At 37.7% G+C, this 25,441-nt stretch overlaps 1 protein-coding gene across 3 annotated transcripts in view; it reads left to right on the top strand.

Moving 5' to 3' along the window:
* rap1gds1 (RAP1, GTP-GDP dissociation stimulator 1) overlaps positions 1-20,073 on the top strand; it is a 50,885-nt gene extending 30,812 nt beyond the window's left edge. For all 3 annotated transcript variants that reach the window (XM_056240351.1, XM_056240350.1, XM_056240352.1), the window contains 8 exons: positions 1,141-1,284; positions 2,680-2,811; positions 2,907-3,041; positions 3,138-3,263; positions 7,251-7,390; positions 10,295-10,421; positions 17,376-17,504; positions 19,674-20,073. In XM_056240351.1, coding sequence (XP_056096326.1) covers positions 1,141-1,284; positions 2,680-2,811; positions 2,907-3,041; positions 3,138-3,263; positions 7,251-7,390; positions 10,295-10,421; positions 17,376-17,504; positions 19,674-19,801 — 1,061 coding nt within the window. In that variant the 3' untranslated portion in view covers positions 19,802-20,073. The remainder of the gene's footprint in view (positions 1-1,140; positions 1,285-2,679; positions 2,812-2,906; positions 3,042-3,137; positions 3,264-7,250; positions 7,391-10,294; positions 10,422-17,375; positions 17,505-19,673) is intronic.
* Positions 20,074-25,441: the final 5,368 nt, after the last annotated feature.

Genomic DNA, 25,441 nt, shown 5'->3' with positions numbered 1-25,441 from the left:
GGTTTAGCCTGAATCTGAGGTCAGTTTTAGTTTGGGTCTTAGGCCCCGTCCACACTACTGCGTTTTCGTTTAAAAACGGAGACCTTTTGCTACGTTTGCACCTCCGGAAAAAAACGAAGACCTAAAACGGAGAGGTTTAGAAACGCTGCAGCTCCGTTTTGCGTTTTGAATCTCCGGAGGGCGTTTTAGTGAAGACGGGACAAAACGGAGGACTTTAGAAACGATGACGCAGAGGCTCACGCTCGGCTCTATGATTGGGTGTCATCAGTCATGACGTATCCTTCCCTGATTCGTCAGCCACCCATCACATGTCAATCCGTTTCCTGTTTACACCGGCACGCGCATGCCCAGTGTTGGTGAATGGTCACGTGATCCGGGTTTTCAGGCGTTTTAATGTGGACGGAGATCAATTCTAATACGCAGATAAAACGCTGGTGTGGACGGAGATCGTATTCGTTTTAATTCTCCGTTTTTAAACGAAAACGCAGTAGTGTGGACGGGGCCTTAGGGTGTGTGTGTGATATTGGTCTGTGTCTGCCTGGTCTTGACTCTTAACCCTGATGTGCTAGCCTGGATGCCAGCCGAACTTAGCCCCGCCTACAACATTTGAGGAAGGGTGGTTCGGTGTGGACTTGATCCGTTGTGAAGCAAGTATGCCCGAACCAAAGCTGTTCGGACCAATCAAATTGTCAGGGCGGGCTTTATACGATGATAGACAGATTATCAACCATAACGTAATCATCTACGTCACCAAAGAGCGCTTGGGTTGAATTCGTTTACAACAAAGAATGGCTGCCGCTGGAGAATTTAGATGTGTAGATTCAGCCATCGCGTCTGTTATAGAAGATGTAGACAGCGCATTTATTTTAAAAGAGGAACAGAGAACCACGTTCAAGGCATTTGTCGATCCAATTGAGTTCAGAGGCATTTTCTTTCCTGGTTCGGTTGAAACACGCCCCATAATCACAGCCCAATGGAGCAGTATCAGACTCACATCCTGACTAGAATCCGTCAGGCTACTGATGTGCATCACTAGGATTTTAATATGGGCTGTGAAATCCCTGTTAGACATTAAGATGTTAATGAAGGTGTGCTGTGAAGGTTGCGATATAATAAGATCTGTCTCTTTCTCTCTCTCAGATGTGATCAAGCTTCAGTTGGTGGATGCTGGTTTGGTGGAGTGTCTTCTGGAGGTGGTGGCTCAGACGGTGGACAGCGACAGGGAGGAGGACGTGGCTCAGCTCAAGACGTCCTCGGACCTCATGGTCCTTCTGCTGTTGGGAGGTACAGGACCAAAACTTTGGCAGCACTTAAATAACCCTTAAATAAACAGTTTGAGGTACATGTTAAAAATTACGTCATTTTCTCAGCTTGAATAAAGCAAGCAGGGCCTTATAAAACTTAATGACATGGTGTCAAGCTATGACCTCATATTGTATGTATAATGAATGAAAATGTCTCTTTCCAAGAACGTTTTATATAGTTTCCCAGCAGTTATATAAGCTCATTATTGGCTATATAGGGATGCACGTCCTTTTACTTAGTAAAGGAAAGGGTGAAGTGAGGCCTTTCTGGCACGTTGTATTTTTCACTTCATCAATATTAAACACTAGCTGAATAAGTTGTGGGGTATTAAAATGACTTTCACTGAATGTATTGAAGACATTCATTTCTGAGACCTTTTCCAACCTCAGACACACTACCGTTCAAAAGTTTGGGGTTGGTACGTTTTTGTAATGTTTCTTATTATAAAATTGTGAAATATTTTTACAATTTAAAAATATCTCTTTTCTATTTGAATATTTTAAAATGTAATTTATTCCTGTGATGCAAAGCTGTATTTTCAGCCTCATTACTCCAGTCTTCAGTGTCACATGATCCTTCAGAAATCATTCTAATGCTCAAGAAACTAGAAATGTTATTATCAATGTTGAAAACAGTTGTGCTGGTTAATATTTTGTGAAAAAAAGAACAAAAAGAGTCAAGATTCTATAATGAATAATAGAAAGTTTAAAAGAACAGCATTTAGTTGAAATAGAAATATTTACTGTCAATTTTTATCAATTTAAATGCATCCTTGCTGAATACAAGTATTAATAAAAGAAAAAAATATTACTGACCACAACATTTTGAAGAGTAATGTATATTCTGTCATTACAAATATGATAATCATCCAGATTGTAAAGTGTGTTTTTCTCTCAGCTCGTCATTACAAAGAAGTCAGGAAGTTTTCTTGTTCACGTCCCATATCAGATTTATTAGCCATACTGCTATAAAAAGGAGACTAAAATAAGGTAAAAATGTGTTCAAAGATTTTTTTGATAGAATTTCCTTTGTTAAATCAACTTTTCACACCATTTTCTCTAACTCTGAGCATAGTTGAGCCAAACTCTCTGTTACAGGGCAGACCATAGTTTAAGAAACATGATTTACCTCAAAACTCAATTTTGGCAAAATGCTAATATGTATTGTCTTTTGTAGTGTGCCATAAGTTCACTGCACTTTCCGTTGAATAAAATTCCGTGATGTATTATCACAACCAGACGAAACCTAATACTGGTCCATTGAATAGTTTAACCTAGTTGGTCTCCATCTTAAAGGCATTGTAATTTGTCTCATTCTCTCATGTTACTGTATTTGTGTTGTGTTTGCAGTCATGTGTGATGTGTTTTCCTGTAGATGAGTCGATGCAGAAGCTGTTTGAGGGTGGTAAGGGCAGCGTGTTTCAGAGGGTTCTCTCATGGGTGCCCTCCAACAACCACCAGCTCCAGCTAGCGGGAGCGCTAGCCATCGCTAACTTTGCCCGTAATGGTAAGACCTCAGGCCTACAAGAACTTGGAGGATCGTGTGGTCACGGTGTTGAGATTGTGAATAAGTGTTTTTTTTGTGTGTGTGTGTGTGTACAGATGGAAACTGCATCCACATGGTAGACACTGGTATTGTACAGAAGCTTCTTGAGCTGTTAGACAGACATGTTGAAGAGGGGAACGTCACGGTGCAGCACGCCGCCCTCAGCGCTCTGAGGAACCTGGCCATTCCGGGTCAGTCTGAAATTTCACTCAATCCTCGAATGGTTCACCAACCTCTGCATAAGTGTCTTAAAACTAAATCTACGTCATTTCCCTTGTCTTCTCCAGTGGTCAACAAGTCTAAGATGCTCTTGGCTGGTGTGTCGGATGTAGTGCTGAAGTTCCTTAAATCCGAGATGCCACCAGTCCAGTTCAAGCTCCTGGGAACATTACGGATGCTCATCGACACACAGGGTATTTATTAACCGCCCACGATTCAGCGTTAAAATTACACACTTACCTTTAATTTAGACTATATATAAACTTAAAAACGGCATGAAATGTCGATTGACGTTTTCTTTTCTGTATTAACTACGATTTGCTGCTTGCTGTTGATGTTTTATTAGGGGGTGGGGCATTTCCATTCTAAAGAGAATTTGATTGGACACAAATGTGGCCACGACCATGAGTGCAGGATGTGTCATCAATTTTTTTGTTTTTGTTTTTCCTGAAAGAGAAAAACTGCATTCTAATGTTTGTCCCTGTTGTTACTATGAACTTAAAACTTTTAAAAATAATTTCGAAACAAACTGGGTACCCGGCTGGCCTGGCTTGCTGCCCAACCTGTTCGCGAGTTCGCTTCTATTTCAGTCATCAGTCGGCCGCCAAAGCCATATTTGATCGGTGAGTAGCCTAATGTAGACGACTGACTGCTGCGCTTGTGACAGGGTGCATGTTAACTGAAAGAAGGAACAGAGAGAGAGACCCGGCTGCGCGCGCACACTCAATTCACTCTTGCTCTCTCTCCCTCGCTCATATTAATCAAAATCAATAGACACGATGGTAAAAGGTCGGAAGACCGAAGTTTCACGTGGCGCAATTGGAAATTTATTTCCCGCTGTGTGTGAATTGTGCTAAAAAAACGTTGCTTTATCTTCTCTCAGGGCTTTCCCCACATTCAGCTGACATAACCACACTTTCAATAAAGGAAAAATCTATCCTAAAAAAACCTATTTGTTCTATGTTCGATGTTCTAACTGATGGGATAACCACACAATGCGTACACGTCCGCTAATGACGCGTCACTTTAATGAATGGTTAAAACAACTGATCTGTCCTCACGGGACTTCTGAATCGGTAACACAATATGGTTCCATTTATTAAAATCTAGTTAACTACATTAGTTAACATGAACTATTAATAAACTGCACGTCTGCGTCATTAATTCATATTTCTTAATGTCAATTTCACTATATAGCCTACATTATTGAAATCAAAAGTTGTATTTGTTAACATTAGTTAATGCACTGTGAAGTAACATGAACAAACAATTCATGTATGTTGTAAACTACGTAGTATTTTCAGGTTATTTATATTATAATGTGTAGAAACATTGCCAAAATAAATAATAATAATAATTTAGTTTAGACTGGAGTGAGGTGAAACCAGAAAAAAAGTGCAAAGCAAGTTGTTATCTAGCAGCCATTTTTGTTATTTAATTAAAAAAAAAAAGTATCTGGCAGCTAATTCTATTAAATTTTACAGTATATGGTAGAAAATTAGACTTAAATAAACTTTTTAATGCTTCGTTTTTATTCTACTTTTTGATATTGATATGATTATACCAAAACAATTATCAGGTCCAGCAAAGAAGTATTTTATGTTAGAAAGCTATGAAATCAAGTGGTAAAATCAAAGCTTAAAAAAAAAGGAAAAAAAAAGGGGGCAAGAAAGGATAAGTGTCTGTCGGCCACCACCGAAGACCAATTTTGACATTATGGGGAAATGTAAGTTTGCGAAGATATTTCATTACTTTACTTGTCTCTATATACGCCACTACAGTTGCATCTTGAAGTCGTGATGGTATTAAAAAATATTGTGAAGGTATTAAAAGGTATTAAATTCATTTTAAGAATTTCTGTATATACCCTGGATATTTATTTGTATTTATATCATTATTTTAAGATGGGAAAACAAATTAGAAATGTTGCCTTTGCAACTAACCGAAATGAAATAAATTTAGGTTGATTACTAAAACTAAAACTGAAATAAAAAAATAAATTAAATCTAAATAGAAATATAAAAAAATGAGACAATTGACAAAAGCACATAATAAAAAAGACTCAAATATAATCTAAAATCAAGATGAAAACAAAATATAAGCTCAAAATAAATACTATAGTAGCATATAAATAATTCTAAAATAACGATGTAATTGTAACTTCAAATGTCTGTTAAAAAGTTAGCATTTAGATGGCCTCAGACTAACAGATATGAGCTAAAAGTCTTTATTCCATGGGTTTTTAATTCAAATGGATAAGCTTACAGATCACTGTATGGTTTACAGGTGTTTAGCTCAGTTAAAGACAGCATGTGTCATTTGATCTCAGACTCGTCCCAGCTGCCGCCGCACAGCAGCGAGTCTCTGATATTAAGTGAGCAGAGGATCGATGGCACTCTGTCATTTAAAAACGATGGATCTGCAGACAAGGGATCCGCCACGGATGAATTTGCATTGGCAGCAGTCCAGCCGTGTTAGCTTTCAGTGACAGCTTGGGTTTAAAATGAATATTCCTGGGTAAATAAACTTAAATACTGCTTAAGCTGTATCGACAGCGTCTTGTGACATGCTGGCAATTACCACAGGCTAGAAAACCACAAACACCTAGAAGACAAGAGAAGACATTTAAAATATCGAACTACCATGATGTTTAGAAAGTATAATAGGTAACATTTTACAATGAGGTTCAATTTGTTAACAGTTGGTGGTTAATGCAAGTATAATGAACTAACAGTGAACTGTTTTTTACAGCATTTATTAATCTAGGTTAATGTTCATTTATATCATTTTTCATTAGTAAATACGTTCATTCATAATACATTAATTGGTACAAAAAATATGTGAGTACATATTAGCCTTAATCAAGATTAATATATATTAATATTTTGAATTCGCTTTTATTTTTATTATTGTAAGGTTAATTTTTTTTGTGTGCTTTTGTCATTCTTTTTGTGTTTTCTAATATTTCTATTTAGCTTTTAACTTATTTTTATTTCAGTTTGTTTAAAAGAAATGTAGCACTTCTCCTTACACTTATTTTATTTCTGTTAACTTTTCATCTAATACTTATATTGTATTTCAGCTTTGTTTAAATTAATAAAAAGGTTTTTTTATAGTCTTACTTTGAGTTTTAATTCACAGTAGTAAAACTGATCCAGCTAAGAAATAGTTACTTTACAGTTAATTCATAACACCACCACCCCCCCCCCCCCCATTACTGTATATGCGTCTTCTGCTCTTTTTGCTTTTTGACAAACTGAGGGGGATGAGTTTTCACAGGCATGATGTATTATATTATATTTAACACCAGAATATGCCTTTAAGAGGAATGTGCCTTAAAAGATCTACATCAGCATATCTTAGATGTTCAAATGTAGCTTCATAAAGTATTAAAGCCACAAAGTAGCTCTTCCTTGAATTTTTTCCTGGAAAACCACAGTCCTTAAATCTTCTCTTAGGTTAACAACACCCAGTTTATAAGCGCTTCCCATTACAAGTTTGTGAAGATGGTTGTCGAATGCTGTGTTTCCATTGACGCATCATGGCCATACTCCAGGATGACAATGTCAAGATTCATCAGGCTCAAATTGTGAAAGAATAGTTGGGAGGAGGAGCATGAAGAATCATTTTCACACATGAATTGGCACCTCTGAGTCCAGACCTTAAATTCATTGAAAGTCTTTGGGATGTGCTGGAGGAGACTTTACAGAGTGCTGGACTCTTGCATTGTCAATACAAGATCTTGACCAAAACTTAATGCATCTCTTGATTGAAATAAATGTTGTGATGTTATTTCCTTCAAGAGGTGCATCAGTTACATCCTGTAAAATGGCCATGATGGTTGTTTAAGAAATGAAAAGCTACACACTCCATCAGTTAGGGTTTGAAGAACTGTTGCCAAACATGTAACATGCTAGAAACATAATAATCACTGCAATAATGATCCAATCATAGACTTAAGCATTTGCCTATTTAAATCCAAACAGCGCCTTTGTGTGTGTGTGCGTGTGTGTGTGCCTGTGTGTGTGCGTGTGTGTGTGTGTGTGTGTGTGTGTGTGTGTGTGTGCGTGTGTGTGTGCGTGTGCGTGTGTGTGTGCGTGTGTGTGTGTGTGTGTGTTGCAGCATGTGCTCCACTGTGGTTTGTGTTGGCTAGATTATGTTCAGTGCTGTGTGTGTTGCAGCTGATGCAGCAGAGCAACTGGGGACAAACCCAAAGCTGGTGAAGCGTTTGGTGGAGTGGTGTGAAGCGAAAGACCACGCCGGAGTGATGGGAGAGTCCAACCGCCTGCTGTCCGCTCTCATACGACACAGCAAGTCAAAGGTCTCACACTCTTGCACTTCATTCTCTCTCTCATTCCAGTAGCTATGTTTCCATCCACATATTATTCCCTCCCAGTAGAGTCTCACATGATTGCGTTCCCAAACGCCAGGCATCCGAACACAGAAGAACAGCATTTATTGCATTTCGTCTGCACACTTTGAGGCACAAGTCATTGAAGATGTACGAAAAACAGCCACAGTGGCTTCCCCGATTGCAGCAACTTCCATTTTTAATGAGATATTTTGCACCAGTTTCCCAGGAAGTGACGATTTTGTACTTTTGAACACATGGGATGGAAATAGTGCTTTATTCACGAATGTTTTATGCAATATTCCAAATATTTGAGCTTAAGTTTGCAACTGTCGATGGAAACAGCTGGTGATGCTTTACTGATGTTGCAGCATTATTCCTAGACGTGCATCATCACACACCATATCCTGAGCAGGCTTGACACGACTAAAGCCAGGTGCACACTGTACGATTTATAATAGTCCTTTACGACTGTTGCTTGTCAGACTGTACGAACATGATCCCCCTGTACAGCAGTCAAGACTCGTTAAAAACCGGCGAAAAACAAGAAGACTCGTCCAGAGATTTACATCATCAATCCGTGACATGTTCAGTGACTGAGACTGCATTTACATGCGAGATAGAAATGGGGTATAGCTAACAAAAATAATCTCTAGATGAGTGGCAATCACGTTTTTTAATGTTGTGGTGTTTTTAATACGCTTTAAGACAAGTCAACACCATTGCGGAGTATTTTCTCCTTAAAACTGCAGTAAATCAAAGACGGTCTCAATAATGCGGTTTGAAATCGCCATTGTTCTCTATGTAACAAATATTTTGTAACCAATCACGTGCGGGAGGGGTTTAGTATATCATTAACTATGCGGCGAAGCAGGGGAGTCTCGAGAGAAGCCAGGTTATCCCGCTATATTTTTCTGTTGATATGAAAAATCAAGTACATATAGCAATATAGTGGGTGAATTAAAGGGATACTTCACCTCTGGAAAGATGAATGTGGATTTAAAATGGGTCATTAATGTAGAAGAAATGTGAAATTATTTTTAAATTTGGACTGGGAACTATATTCTCTGAAGGCGAAGCACTGCTACTTGGGCGGAGTGATAACCGCAGCACCTGAGACGCGTTGTGGTGAGGAGCAGAGAGCGCGTCTCAGGTGCTGCGGTTATCACTCCGCCCAAGTAGCAGTGCTTCGCCTTCAGAGAATATAGTTCCCAGTATTTATACGGTTAAAATATGTCTGTGTCTCATGTGACTTTGTTTTTTGTACACTCTGTGACTATACAAATCACAACATGTAAATAGAAAAATGTTTTGCGTTATTTTGTCACTTATTTGGATTAGTATGCTAGCTGCAACCATTTACATCCAGTCTTTGTGCTAAGCTAGGCTAGCGGTGGGTGCGTCAAACAGACTTATAGCACGCACGGAGATGAAAAAGGTATGTATGGACTTTTCTAACTCTGGGGGATAAGGTGAATAGGCTAAAGTCCCCAAAAGTCGGAGCGTTCCTTTAAATCTCTCGTCTCAGGGGGATATGAGGGTGGAAGGCACGGTATTCGAAAATACTACAGGTTTTCTACTAATACAAAGCTTAATGCTAAATCCTGAAGTATCCCTTTAAGTATGATTTTTATTATGATGTTATAATGAACTATATGCCTTTCTCTATAAGTTGTTCAAAGTGTTTCTAAGGATGCTGATTTTTAGAAGGCAGCTGTCTGACTCTGAGATGCGAACGGGAACATGGTTTGTGTAACATTAGCAACACATTATTAGCTGTTTGATAACGTAGTCAAACCAAAGGCTACTCGTATTAATTACCGTTATGCGTCCGACATTGTAGAGAGCGATACATAAAACGCATTACTATTCTGATACATCGACTTGCAGGCGAGTCTTTATAAATCGCTCTTTCACTTCTTCTTCTGAATCAGTTTCTGGTTCAAACATATATGGCTGAATTAAAACCAGCATTTCCACTTGCCGTTGTGCAGCGTTTACTATAGTAAATTTGACAGAGTGGATCAGGTATTCTGAGTTCACGTGAGTGAGTGGAGGCGGGGATAATTAGCATATTCATGAATCCGGGAATGCTAAATGAAGCAAGGGTGTAGAGTTACATTCAAGCCATTTTAAGACATGAATAATTTTATTGGTAGAAGAAAAGAAAAAAAGGTTAAATACGCTATTTTGGTGACCCAAGATGAGTTTTAAGGGATAAAATGACTACAGGGGGACTTTAATTTTCATCATCTTGAAAAGAAAATGAAAAAAAAAAAACGAAGACGTGTGTTTGGAGCAAATGGTGGTTTGTTGTTGTTTCACTTCAGGTTCTGCACTCCTATTGGTTTTTGATTCGACGGGTGTGTGTGTAGGAGAAGTCACACTACAGGACTGCGGCTCAAAACTTCTGACACTGCCAGAACTTCATCGGAAGTAATATTTGATCGCAATGGTCATTAATCGGCTGTCGGCGAACATGTTAAACTAACAATTAAAGACTTCAGATTTTGGCCTAGGATCAGAGGAATCTCTGCGGATTCACAATACTTGTTTCAGACGGCCAAATCGTGGCCAAATTGGTACAGTGTGAACCCGACTACAGCAGTAAATCTTTTGTTTTAACCGTCGACATGACTGCGACAAGGAATGCACAAAACATCTATTATGTCTGTGTATTAAACATCAAATATGCTCTGATTGGTTCTTATTATCTGGGTCATTGAGTCATGGTGTTGTATGAGAAATGGTACAGCAATTTCATTGGACTCACAACTTCGTACATCAAAGGAATTGTGTTATTGCAGCCAATTTTTCCATCAGGGATTCATGTCCTCTGGAAGCTTCTGACTGCTGTTTTTTCTTTCTGAATAGGATGTGGTCCGAACAGTCATACAAGGTGAAGGTGTTAAGCACTTGATAACCATGGCGACGAGTGAACACATGATCATGCAGAATGAAGCGCTGGTGGCCTTGGGTCTCATAGCAGCACTAGATCTGGGTAAAAATCAAATATTACTGTATGTTATATAAATCTGTGAAGAGACGCGCACACGCCTGAATGTCTTCAGCAGGGTGAATTCAACTGCACTGCAGTTTTATTTTAGTATTGTCGTCTATATGCTATTGTAGTTTGTATCTTTTAGTTTGATAGTTTCAGTTTTATATTTTAATTTTAGTTTAGTCTTTTTGTTATGCACTTTTCATTGATTGGTATTTCTATTTAGCTTGAATTTTTTGTTTACGTTTTATTAATTTTAGTACTTCAATTTGTTTCAAAACTTTAAATTGAAGTTTTTCATCTAATATTAATATTTTCTTTCAGCTTATTTCAACTACCAAAAATTCTTTAATAGTTTTAGTTAACAGTAACAACACTGGGTTACTTTTACTTTTAACAAAATTGGCAAAAGAGTCCAAATGTACATAAATTCACCTTATTTGAACACATTCAGAGTTTTTGCAGCATTTTGGTGTGGTTGATAGTCTAATTAAAATTCTGAAATCGCTAAACTTACAAACTAACTAATGCTTGTTTTAATTAAAATTGTGTAATGACATTTTTTTTACCGTGTATTTATCTTCCATCTTTCATGCATTTAAAGGGCTATATGTAAGAATTTTTATGTATTAATCACTTTTTTATCGTCAATGTGTGATCAGCTTGTAACGAAACTTAAAAAACGAGACCTTCCCCGATTTCCTAGGTTGTCTATGAAAGCCTGTAGACTGATTTTCGTGTGAAGGACTCGGGACAGTTTTTGCCAGGAAAATCAAAAGGATTTATGCGCGCACTGGAGAACCTCTCTTCTGTTCAATGACACATGAATGCTTAAACAACGTTCAGCATAATGCTGAAAGAGCTGTTCTGTACTGTGCTGTCAATGTGTCGTGCAAAGAAAAGGAATTCATACAAAATGTAATCTCACATAGCCAGATCTGTATACTCTCAAATATACTTTAATCAATTCAAACTATCATAACTAGGGCTGGGCAACGATTAATCACGATTAACCGCATCCAAAATAAAAGTTTGTGTTTACATAATATATGTGTGTGTAGTGTGTATAATTATTTTGTATATATAAATACACACAGATATTTATATTTTTTTATTACGTTTTTTATATATCTAATATTTGCATGTACCGGTATATACTTTATATATATTTATACATAATTAATATTATATATCAATATTTGATATATTAATAACACATGTTTCTTAATATATACATGCATGTGTGTGTATTTATATATACAAAATAATTATACTCACTACACCCACATATATTATGTAAACACAAACTTTTATTTTGGATGCGATTAATCGTTGCCCAGCCCTAATCATAACTGTAAGTTTAATTACCTGATCTGTCAACAATATTGCAGAGATGGGTTAAACATATCCACATCACTATGATCAAATGCTTTCTTTACTGCTGCTTTCTCACCGCTGTCATTAGGGCCCAAGCCTTGAAAAGGCGAAGGCCCTATTGTTTTCCTAAGGATTATTATTTATTATTATTATTATTATTATTATTATTTTACTACCTTTTGGGCACTTTTGGGGGCCTTAACGTGCTCGAAAACTCTTGAAACTTTGCACACATCTCAGAACCCGCGGCCATCAGGGCCGGGCTGAAGCTGGTACCCGGGCGTGGCAGGGGGGCTCGACAGCGCCCCCTGGAACGTGGTTTGAACACTTGCTCCATAAATCAAACACGCTTGCATGTAATAATATGAAACTCAGTACACATATAGATCTCATCGGTTCATATATACTTCATGCTCTTACTTTTTACCCCAGCCCAACAGGAAGTCGGCTATTAAGGGTTGTTTGGAAAACACATGCAATGGAATGTGAAATACTCCTCCTAGAGAATTCAAACACACGGCACGAAACTCGGTCAGCATGAAGTCAAGACACTGAGGATGAAAAATTGCCAGGGGATTTTTGATATCTCGAACGGTTTGGCCGTGGCGAGTAAACGAAATTATGGCGAGAAACGTGAAACAGGAAGTGTGTTATAACTACTGCATACATTAACTAATCTTGATGAAACTTCAGCAGTGTGTTCGTTGTAAGAGCCCGATCACATGGATGTGACTATTGTGAGTCAAAGTTATAGCGCCACCAACTGGCAGCAGGAAGTGTGTCACTTTCAAAATGCTTTTAAATCACCCTCTTATTTTTACCCGATTTGCTTCAAACTTCATGTGCATAATGTAGACACACGCCAGATGTAGACCTGTGAAAGGATTATTGATATCTTAGATACTGTTGCCATGGCAATGCATCAAACATTAATATTCCTTTTTTTAAGCTTTTTCATGCTTTTTTATGCTTTCGGGCACTTTTGGGGTTCTTAACGTGCTCGAAAACTCTTGAAACTTTGCACACGGGACAAAACCCGCGGCCATCAGGGCCAGGCTGAAGCTGGTACCCGGGCGTGGCAGGGGGGCTCGACAGCGCCCCCTTGAACGGGTCAGACAATTTGGTCCATATATCCAACACGCTTTACCCTATTTGCTTCAAACTTGATGTGTATAATGTAGACACAAGCCAGATGTAGACCTGTGAAAGGATTGTTGATATCTTAGATGCTGTTGCCGTGACAACGCATCAAACTTTAATATTCTTTTTGGATACTTTTGAGATTCTTAGCGCACTTTTGGGGCCCTTAACATGCTCAAAAACTCTTGAAACTTTGCACACGGGTCAGAAACCGCGGCCATCAGGGCCGGGCTGAAGCTGGTACCCGGGCGTGGCAGGGGGGCTCGACAGCGCCCCCTGGAACGGGGTCCGAAAACTTGGTCCATAAATCAAACAGGCTTTACCCGATTTGCTTCAAACTTGATGTGTATAATGTAGACACACGCCAGATGTAGACCTGTGAAAGGATTGTTGATATCTTAGATGCTGTTGCCGTGACAACGCATCAAACTTTAATATTCTTTTTGGATACTTTTGAGACTCTCAGCGCACTTTTGGGGCCCTTAACATGCTCAAAAACTCTTGAAACTTTGCACACGGGTCAGAACCCGCGGCCATCAGGGCCGGGCTGAAGCTGGTACCCGGGCGTGGCAGGGGGGCTCGACAGCGCCCCCTGGAACAGGGTCCAAAAACTTGGTCCATAAATCAAACACGCTTGAATGTAATAATATGAAACTCGGTACACATATAGATCTCATCGATTCATATATCCTTTGTACTTTTACTTTTTACCCCAGCCCAACAGGAAGTCGGCTATTATGGTTTGTTTGGAAGCGTATGCCCCTGGAATTCGATATACTCCTCCTAGAGAATTCAACCAATCGCCACGAAACTCGGTCAGCATGAAGTCAAGACATTGAGGATGAAAAGTTGCAAGGGGATTTTTGATATCTCGAACGGTTTGGCCGTGGCGAGGAAACGAATTTATGGCGAATAAAGGAAACAGGAAGTGTGTTATAACTTCTGCATACATTAACTGATCTTGATGAAACTTCAGCAGTGTGTTCGCTGTAAGAGTCCGATCACATGGATGTGACTATTGTGAGTCAAAGTTATAGCGCCACCAACTGGCAGCAGGAAGTGTGTCACTTCCTAAAGGCTTTGAAATCACCCTCTTATTTTTACCCAATTTGCTTCAAACTTTATGTGTATAATGTAGACACACGGCAGATGTAGACCTGAGAAAGGATTATTGATATCTTAGATACTGTTGCCGTGGCAACGCATCAAACTTTATTATTCTTTGTTGATGCTTTTGAGACTCTTAACATACTTGAAATTGCATGAAACCCGACAGACACATCACATTTATTAGACAGTAGACATGTGCAGAGTTTCAGAAACGGGCATGGTGAGAGCAATTAGAGAATAATGTTTAAGTTTAAAAACAGCCAGAATGGTTGTTTAGTCAAAAATTTTTTTTTTCCAAATCATACATAGTGTTATACTGCCCTCTTGTGTTCAAAATCAGGTAAAAAGCGAAAGTAAAATAAGGACGTCTGCACAATTCATTAATAATGGTGCAGAGTAGAGTGAGCTTTTTCAATTAATTCCTATGGAAGTAGGAATGAACTAAACAACGTTCGCTCTGTTCTGCTCGTCCCTCACCGTGGGCGCGCAGAGTTATGAATGCCCGTGCAGCCGTGAGCATTTTAGTTTCATTTTAAAATTAGCGCCATTTCGGGGGACGTATTACTTTAATTTATTTAACAAAAACACAATGTTGTGTTTTATTGCGAGTGTACACAAATATAAGTAAACACTTTGACGTTTGAATGATGTCCTGTATGAAGAAAATGACGGAGTATGTTTCACTGTTCAATCGCGCTGAGCCACCCAGACCCCCACACACACACTGACACACACACACACACACACACACACACACACAAACACACACACACACACACACACAATAATAAAACATTCAACCTAACATATACAAATTACACTGCTATGTTGAAATAGTCAGTAGTACAATTTGTATCATTCACAGTAAGCACCGCTCCACTGTGATTTTTCCAAGCACATTTTTGCACAAGTGAAGAGGATGATTTTTTCCGTCGATATTGGAACGTGAGTGAAGTACAAAGCCTGTAATAAAGAATAGTTTAGCATCCAAATACATCGCAAATGTTGCAACATTTAGATTCTAAAGAGAGATTTACGTGAGCCTAACACCACTTACTTTTACTTTTGTTTTAAATTATTTGGTTTTGGCTTTATTATAGTTATTTTTTTATTCGTGTTTTGTTCTGAATATCATTAAATTTAAAGGATTTGTTGTGGAATATTTTGAGTGTATAATCAAATAACACTAAACCGTCACTAGGTGTCGCCAGGCGACCGTCTTAATGAGCGGGTCATTGATTCATTCGTTCAAACGATTCGTTTGAACGACTGAGTCATTCATGAATGAGACAGATGTTTATGGATTGGTCATTGAATCTTTGAGTCAACCAATTTGTTCAAAATGCTGAATCATTCAGTAATGAGAAAACACGTTGCTGTGAGATGCAATGGTTCTGCTGTGATCTTTGTTTAACTATTTTCGCTGCTGAAACAGAAGAACAGTCAACATTGCATCTAAAATGTAAGTGACTTGACACGTGTGTGTGTGTGTGTGTGTGTGTGTGTGTGTGTGTGTGTGTGTGTGTGTGTGTGTGTGTGTGTGCGTGTGAGTGCGTGCGTGCGTGTGAGTGCGTGCGTGCGTGTGTGTGTGTGTGTGTGTGTGTGTGTGTGTGTGCAATCAATCCCAGGTAAGAGGCATGAATAATGAGAATTGGACTTCTAGGAGTGAGGTTAAAATTCCGGAGACGGTTCCCTCGGATTGTGAAAAGGAGGCGGCGCGGGAGTGGCCAGGCATTGCGCTACTTCTGTTTCAAAGTTTAAAACAATGCTAATATCATTTTTTTGAACGATTTCATTACAAATGTTTATTTTATATATTTATAAAATATTATAAAATATAATAACTATGTTTTGTCCTATTAACAAAAGACAGGCAATGTACTATTAACAAATGTTAATAGTTTTTTAAAAGTTAAAATGATACTTTATGCATTTGTTTTGTGTCAGATGATTAACAATATAAATTAAACAAAGCTTAAAACAAACAAAATAATAAAACGAAAACAAAGCTTGAACATTTTATTTAATTGAAAAGCCTTTTTGAAATAAAATGTGTTTTTTTCCCTCTGAAATAGCAAAAGCATCGCACACTTAGCTGTACCTGCTCTAAATAAATAATAGTATTTAAATAAAAATACAAAATCGAAATAAATAAATTATATAAAACAAAATAAAATCAAAGAAAATAAATCTTATTAAAGTTATGCAGGCACACATTTAACAATAATTTTCAAGTGACAAATAAAATCAATCAAAATTCCTTACACATGGAGTTAATCCTGACGATTCCTGAGGCGCCTTTCCTCATGACACTCGCTTTTTTTTTCGAAGATATATTTTCTTTGGTTTGATTTTGTTTTTGTAATAATTTATTTTATTTAGTTCGATTTTGTATTTTTATTGAATTACTATTTTTTATTTAGAGCAGGTACAGCTAGTGTGTGATGCTTTTGCTATTTCAGAGGAAAACAATAATTTTATTTAATTAATAATTTTTGTTTCAGTCCACCATATAATTATGTTGTGTTTGATCTATGGAAAAAAGTTAGTTGTGAAATGGTTGAATATTAACAAAAGTTAATAGTTTTTTACAAGTTAGAATAATACGATATATATATATATAAACAAGCCGGTGGCACCGCCACCCCGGTGCCTTTAGGGTTACTGTGCATGACGGGCAATATCGTAACTCCGCTTTGACCTTTGAGAAGATGTGTGCTATAGAGCTTGCATTGGTGTGGGCTCTGCAAAAGTGTGTGTGTGTGTGTGAGGCGTGATTGAACAATGTAGACATATATATATATATATATAAAGGCACCGGGGTGGCGGTGCCACCGGCTTGTTTATATATATATATATATATATATATATATATATATATATATATATATATATATATATATGAATATAGCTGCGAGCAGCGATGAAGGGCCAAAGCCGGCGGCACCGCCACTCCGGTGCCTTTAGGTAACTAAAGGCACCGGGGTTGCGGTGCCACCGGCTTGGGCCCGTAATCGCTGCTCGCAGCTATATTTTATTTATTTATTATTTTTATTTTGTTAATGAGAGGAAAGCGAGCTGCAAAGTTATTTCCAACTTTTTACTTCTAAGCGGATAAGTTACGTGAGCACGAATGCGAGCACGAGCAGTAAGTTGCAGGCTGCAGTTCACTTAACGGCCACCAGTGTCGCTAATAACAAGGGTTTCTGAATACTACATATAGCCCCTTGAAGCCTTTAGTGAGATGAGGGCATTCATTCAGGTATGTCACAATGTTTTGTGCTGTTCCGAACTTTTAACTGAGTCACTTCACGGCTTCGATTTCAGACTGTGCAGAGAAGGACTTTGTCGACTCCAATTTGGTGCAGGTTCTACACAAACTACTGACAGAGGAGCACAGTGCACCAGAGATCAAATACAACTCCATGATTATCATCTGCTCCATCATGGGATCGGGTGAGTCAAGAGATCACAGAAACAAATGACTCAACACGTTCACAGGTGTAGGAAGGATTGAACCAAAAGAAGCCTGAAACTACACTTAAACAGCATTATTATTGTTGACAAAAACTATTTGAAATAAAATAAATTTTAAATATTAGATGGGGAAAAACTTAAGAAATAAGCTTACTTAACTATATTATGCATATGTTTAGCTAATACATGCAACTAACCCTAAACCAAACCCTAATACTAACACTATAGTAAGTTCATGCAGTGAATTATTATTACTCAGTACTTAAATGCTAAATTACACTGTAACAAAGACGCCTTAGGGCCTGTTCACATATCGCGTCTTTTGCACGCTCAAGTTCGTTATTTCAAATGTAGGTGCGCGGTATGCGCGCTCATAATGGAAGCGACGCGGTCGCGGAGCGACACGCTCGTTTTTTCCAAGCGCGTCCGCGCCGCATCGAGATAAAAACATCTCAACTTTTCAGAATGCCGCAAGCGCACCGTAGGTCACGTGACAAGAACCAACCACAGCAACGACAGACTAGCGCAACCGCCCTAGCGCTTTGGAAAAAGGAGAACGCGGCGCGGCGCGCCTAGTGTTTTCTACGCGTTTTTAGGCGCTATATGTGAATGCCGCCTTAATCATAGAGTTGCACTGATCGACCGGCCAGGGACCGGAGTCGGATTATTTTCCGAATTATCCATTTAGTTGCCAGTGACACAGGCAATAACGTCAGCTGCGCGTTCTCGCTCTCTTCTCTCCAACGGCGAAGTGACACACACCCGCCTCCTCTCACTCACTCGTCTCATTCGCTACGGTTAAATATTGCTTGTATTGCGCATAAATTTACAAATTCTAATTTGAAATACTAAAGGCCTGTTCACACCGGGACGAATTTCGTGCGCGATATTCGCCGACGTTTAACGCCTCGTGACTAAACAAAGGGCGCCTATGTGAGTGAGCACACCGACGCGAAAAACGGCACGCGTAAAAGCGTCATTTTTTTTAAAACGCCTCAGGTTCGTCTTTTTTGGTTTGACGCACCGGGTCAAAAACTATCCGACCAATGAGATTGGCGCTTTTGCTCACGTGTATGGAGCTTCTGAAGTTTCAGTAAAACACAACTTGGGGGCGCTCAAACACAAAACAGTCTTGCTGAGCATACATACGTAACGGCGAAGAAGATGCGCCAAGTAGCGTCTACACGCGTCTACACCATAGATATCCATAATAAAGGCTAGATGTCTCGTCCGCGCTGCTGGCCAAATATGGCCTTTATTATGGATATCTATGGTCTACACTGCCGGGAAGAAATAAGGCGAGGAAGATGCAAGGCAAGATGAATGTATAGAGCTGCTGATCTCGTTGGTGTCGGAACATAAAGAACTATGACAAACGCGACAGCGACTACAAAATAGGACTAGCAGCTATTTCTGTTTTACATTAAGCGCCATCTAATGTCAGGGAATGAATTTGCATGTTCACTCGGCTCATCGTCAGCGAAAATCGCTTGGGTGTGAACACAAAAAACGCGTTGAAAAACGCTGACGAATAACGCGCGCCGATATTCGTCCCGGTGTGTACGGGGCTTAATTCAGTTAAACACAGTCAGTTTTGGAACCTAATTAGTTGAGAAAGATTGTGTAACAGTGTATTGGATCCGTGCATAAACTCTTAAAGTGACAGCAGCCTAATAAACCTGCTTATGTCTGTCTATGTTAATCAAAGAACAAAAGAAAAAAAAAATCACTCTCTTTGAACAATATTGTGACGTGTTTATTCCCGGAAGAAAACTCAAGGATTCAGGGAGTTCAGAAACGGTGTTTACTGATATAGAGAATAACTCCTATTGGAGTGACTTTGTGATTAGTAACTTTGCAGACCTTTTTCATGCTCAAACAGACAACATACACACTAAAGAAAAATGTTTTAAAAAATCATAAGAGGACCCCTTTAAAATGTAGTGTGTCAACCTAATTATTAAATTATTAATGGTAACATTTGTTATTCCAATTTTCTTTGTTAAAAAAATGTCTTCATAATTTTAGTAAAGTAAAAATGCAAGTAAAATGTGTTGTGCATGTTGTTCCATGTACCGAACTAAACTCTCATGAATCAAATTATCCCGTTTGAATGGCTGAATTGTGTGTTTCCTCCTCTTGCCTTAGAGCCGCTTCACAAAGAAGTGCAGAGCTTGGCCTTTATCGACGTGGTCTCCAATCTCCGCTCACACGAGAACAAGACGGTGGCCCACCAGGCCTCTCTCACAGAGCAAAGGTTAACAGCACAGAGCTAAAAGACTCTTACACACCATCTCCTCCCTGCCTGCTTCCCCTCACACACATATCTCTCGTTGTCATGTGCCAAGATGTTGCCCCTCTGCATTCCCTGCTACAGACTCTGAAAGCCCTCTGTTTGCTCCAAGCATGCAGAGACGCGTTACCCAAAGGCGGCCATACTTTATAGACAGCCTTCTGCAATAGATTCATACCCGAACTGCAAAATATTTTTAAAAGACCATAGCTGTGATAAAAAAAAAAAAAACCATTAAAGGTTTAGTCAAAACAAAAATGAAAATTCTGTCATTAGTTACTCGCCCTCATGTCGTTCAAAACCCGTAAGACTTTCGTTCATCTTCAAAACACAAATTAAGATCTTTTTGATGAAATCTGAGGAGCTTTCTGTCCCTCCATTGAAAGTATATTCACCTAAAACTCTGATGCGTCAAGATGTTGATAAAATCCATATGAATTGAGCGGTTTAATTCAAATCTTCCGAAGAAACATGATCACTTTATATGGTAAACGAAGGCTCAACCGTACATGCGAGAACAAACCTCATTGGTTCTCGCACGTCAAGCGAACATGCTTGAGCTTCTGTTTTAGTATATTTGATGCCCTGTGTTTGTTCACGATCAGTGTTTATATCGGAATAAAAGCCGAAATTAAATCTGTTCATCATTCAAACGATCGTGGATTTATTTAAGTGTCTTTGGGTGAACGGAGGAACCGAAATCTCTTCAAAATAAGATGAACGAAAGTCTTACGAGTTTGGAACGACATGAGGGTGAGTAACTAATGTGAAAATTTTCATGTTTGGGTGAACTATCCCTTTAAGCGGAATTAAAAGTAGAACATGTATGTTGGCAGTGGAAATAGAGCAGTTGTGCTTTCATGACATGTAAAATCACACATACCAACCGACTTGTGCATGTTTTTTTTTGTTTTTTTTTAATCGTCCAGTTTGTTGATGTATCTGTGTTCAGCTATCCAAGCCACGCCCATATGATATGCCCCGCCTCCTCCTTCTGCTTACTAATTTACATAGAAGAGTAGAGATCAAGAGATGTGTTTGTACTGTATAGGGCACCTCTGGACCAGCATGGACCTTTTCATATTTCGCCTCCTGGTCCTATTGTGCCGTCCACGATCCATATCTTTACTGGAAAGAGCTAATTCCATATCGTTAGTCGAGAAATCATTGCTTATTGTCATATGGATGTATGAAGAAGTGATACATCTTGGTACCAAGGACTAAAGTTGATTTTGATTATTTCAGCCCGGCGTACACCTCATTCAAAAAAGCGACGTCTTTCTAACATAGCATCAATAATTTAAAACACATTCCTGATCAGGATAATGACTAGCATGACTGCCAGTACGCACACACATACTAGGCTTCATGGCAGATTACTGAGACATGTAAGGGCTGGGACGGGTTATGTGTGTAGCTGATACCGCCACAGTTACGCTGAATAATAATGTCTCGGACGACACACTCTTTGTGAATGTTTCTTTCGAGAAAGTGTCTCTTTTTTTTTTCTTTTTTTTTGCATGTGGAGCTGCCTGTCCTCCTTTCCGTCCTCTCCAGTGTCCTCCGAACTTGCACCTCCTCGCATGTTCGATACTGTTAAAACCACTGTTCTGTGGCCATTTTATGGCAGGTAAATAAGTTCTTATTTATCATATTTGTACCACATGGCAATCCAATATATCTACAGTAGGAACCGTGCGAATATAAATGGAAATAATTGTTGTAAATGTCATTGAACTGTACATTTCAAAGATTTAAACTTATTAAAACAATTGCTGGTGACAAATTTATGCTCTGTGATTCTACCTTGCCTTCTTGTCAAAGTTGCGTTCCTTCAGGCATGTTCATATTCGGGTAGAAATAGTTTATTAAATGTTGAGGTGAAAGAGTTGAGTGAAATGCTCACTGAGCAGATTAATGATACACTGCTGTAGATTTTTATTCAATTGAATACATCTTTAGGTTGAATTAAAACTCCCTCTTTCATTTTGATGTCAAGAGGAGATTAAAGTGATTTGAGAGAGTGGGTTGAATCTGCAGAAGCGCTAGTGATGCATTGTGGACTAAATCTGTGTGTCAAAAAGGATGATGAAATGGTTGAAACATGCTTTAATAAAACAGCAGAAACTTTTTCTTGTGTATATATTTAAATAAATAAAAAATACATGAACACAAGCAAGGTATTTATTTATATTATACAATATATTTATATCCAGTAAAATATGGAAGCCAATTCTACTACACAATAAATAAATCATGCTTTGGTAAATCATAAAACATTATGACATAACTCAAAATGAGTTTTAAATTGACACTGTCACACTAAGCTGTACGATAAAAACTAGAAATTATGATATAAAATAATTATGAGATAGGCATGACATAAAAATTCTAAATTATGACGTCATAATTCTGAGATAAAAAGTTGAAACTGACACATAGTCAAAGCTGTATAATAAAAACTTGAAATTATTATATAAAATGTTAACAATTATGAGGCATGACATAAAAATTCTAAATTATGACGTCATAATTCTGAGATAAAATTTTGAAACTGACACACTAAGTCGAAGCTGTATAATAAAAACTTGAAATTATGATATAAAATGTTAACAATTATGAGATAGGCATGACATAAAAATTCTAAATTATGACATCATAATTATGAGATAAACAGTTGAAACTGACACACTAAGTCAAAGCTGTATAATAAAAACTTGAAATTATGATATAAAATAATTATGAGATAGGCATGACAAAAATTCTAAATTATGACGTGATAATTATGAGATAAAAAGTTGAAACTGACACACTAAGTCAAAGCGGTATAATAAAAACTTGAAATGATTATATAAAATGTAAACAATTATGAGATAGGCATGACATAAACATTCTAAATTATGACGTCATAATTATGAGATAAAAAGTTGAAACTGACACACTAAGTCAAAGCTATATAATAAAAACTTGAAATTATGATAAAAAATGTAAACAATTATGAGATAGGCATGACATAAACATTCTAAATTATGATGTCACAATTATGAGATAAAAAGTTGAAATTGACTGTCAAAACTATATGATGATAACTTGAAGTTATGATATAAAAAGTAATATGACATTAAAAAATCGAATTATGACGTCAATTATGAGATGCGTCGAAAGCCCATTCTACCACATAAGAAAATAAATGCTTTGGTAAATCATGACACGTCATAATTATGTCACAAAAACTTGAAATGATAACTCAAAATAATATATCATTTAACTAAATTAACAGCAGTCTTTACTATTACACTGACCAATATTTGTTGCTGAAGGGATTCTAAATTAATATTCACTATTTACTAAAGGCTCCTTAAAAGAAAACAGAGACATAAACAATGTTAAAATGACTTTGAGTGAAGTTTAATGACACACGAGTGCTACATAGTGTTACAGAGTGTTACACCATCCAGCTGTGTTGGCATTGTAAAAGTGCTAAAATATCACTTCCATATTTACAACAAACAAGCTTCTGATTAGTCCATACATTACAGAAAAATACTGTCACGGTACGTTTTTCTCTTTAATCAGAAATTGTTTGTGAAAGATAAACATCTGAATAAGAAATGCTCTCTAATTGGTTAGTGCAAGGACAAAATTAAGGATAAATGAAATGTTTAACTGACTGTTTCAGTGAACTTAAGCTGCAAGATTTGCTTCATATATTTGTTCTTAAGTGTGAAATGTAATATGTAACTTAAAGGGATACTCCACTTTTTTTTGGAAATAGGCTCATTTTACAACTCCCCCAGAGTTAAACTGTTGAGTTTTACCGTTTTTGAATCCATTCAGCCGATCTCCGGTTCTGGCGGTACCACTTTTAGCATAACTACATCATTGAAGTGGACAAGACCATTAGCATTTCTGCAAAAAAAAAAAATGACCAAAGAGTTTCGATATTTTTCCTATTTAAAACTTGACTCTTCTGTAGTTACATCGTGCACTAAGACCGACGGAAAATGTAAAGTTGCGATTTTCTAGGCTGATATGGCTAGGAACTATACTCTCATTCCTGCGTAATAATCAAGAAACTTTACTGCCGTATGAGAGCAGCAGGCGTAATGATATGACGCAGCGCCTGAAAATAGGCTACCTTCCGTCAACACAACGGAACTATTTTCAGGCGCTGCGTCATATCATTACCCCTGCTGCTCTCATGGTACGGCAGTAAAGTTTCTTGATTATTACGCAGGAATGAGAGTATAGTTCCTAGCCATATCAGCCTAGAAAATCGCAGCTTTACATTTTCCGTCGGTCTTAGTGCACGATGTAACTACAGAAGAGTCAAGTTTTAAATAGAAAAAATATAGAAACTTTTTGGTCATTTTTTTTTTTTTTTTTTTTTAGAAATGCTAATGGTCTTGTCTACTTCAATGATGTATGTTAAGCTATGCTAAAAGTGGTACCGCCAGAACCGGAGATCGGCTGAATGGATTCAAAAACGGTAAAACTCAACAGTTTAACTCTGGGGGAGTTGTAAAATGAGCTTATTTCCAAAAAAAGTGGAGTCTTTAAGTGCATAAATGAACCAGTGTGAACAGGATAAACTAAAACAAAATAGCAAACACATTGGCAATGAGAGACTCCCTCGCTGAACTTCACACACGCAGAGCTTCACATTCTCCCACAGAGATGATCGAGTGCTACAAATCCTTTCCCATCAGACTTGAGTTTTTGAAAGTTTACGTTTTATCCGTCATTGTTTCAAAAAAGATTATTATTATTTAGCCCCAGATGTTTATCATGGAATCTTGGTCAATCTTTGCATCTGTGTTTATTGTTGAGTATCATATTTGATACATCAGGCTTTTATGGCTCACATGGTATGATATAGTGAGAATATAGAGCTTATACACGACAACAGGACGGAAATAAAAAACACCTCAATTTTATCCAAACTGAGCAAAAATATGCAATTTGCTGCAGTTACTGATACTTCTATGTCCAAAAATATGGGCTTTTTATGGCTCACATGTTATGATATAGTGAGAATATAGAGCTTATACACGACAACAGGACGGAAATAAAAAAACACCTAAATTTTATCCAAACTGAGCAAAAATATGCAATTTGCTGCAGTTACTGATACTTCTATGTCCAAAAAGATGAAATTCTGATAGCTTGTAATGTAAATCAATGAGATCTTTACAACATAAAATGAGTATAAATATCAGTTGTCACTATATCTGCAAATAAATGTCTTCGTAAGATGATATTTAAAACTTATTTAATGATCAAATCTCTAGTCTTTATTGTGGGGGCAAAACCTATAACGCAGTTCCATATGAGAGATGAACAAATAAACGTTCCTCAAAAGCCTAATGGATCTTATTTGATACATTTTAACAGGTAGGTTCTGTTAATCAGTTCTCTAAGCAGGAGAACATATTATGCGTCACATTATTGCACTACAGTGATAACTGAAGTAACTAATTATGTTCATTCTTTATTTTGTATGGAAAACATGCATGTACTTATGCATTAAAGTGTAACTCGATATAAAATCACATAAAATCAAAAATAAACTCATTTGTTTATGTGACAAGGGAACAAGGGGTTTTGTGGTGCATTGTGGGAA

This window comes from Rhinichthys klamathensis, unplaced genomic scaffold (assembly GCF_029890125.1).
Source record: "Rhinichthys klamathensis goyatoka isolate OS25496 unplaced genomic scaffold, OSU_Roscu_1.1 h1tg000593l_1, whole genome shotgun sequence".
NCBI classification, from domain to species: Eukaryota; Metazoa; Chordata; class Actinopteri; order Cypriniformes; family Leuciscidae; genus Rhinichthys; species Rhinichthys klamathensis.
The sequence above is the reverse complement of the archived record's forward strand: the minus strand, read 5'-3'. Positions and strand labels throughout refer to the sequence as shown.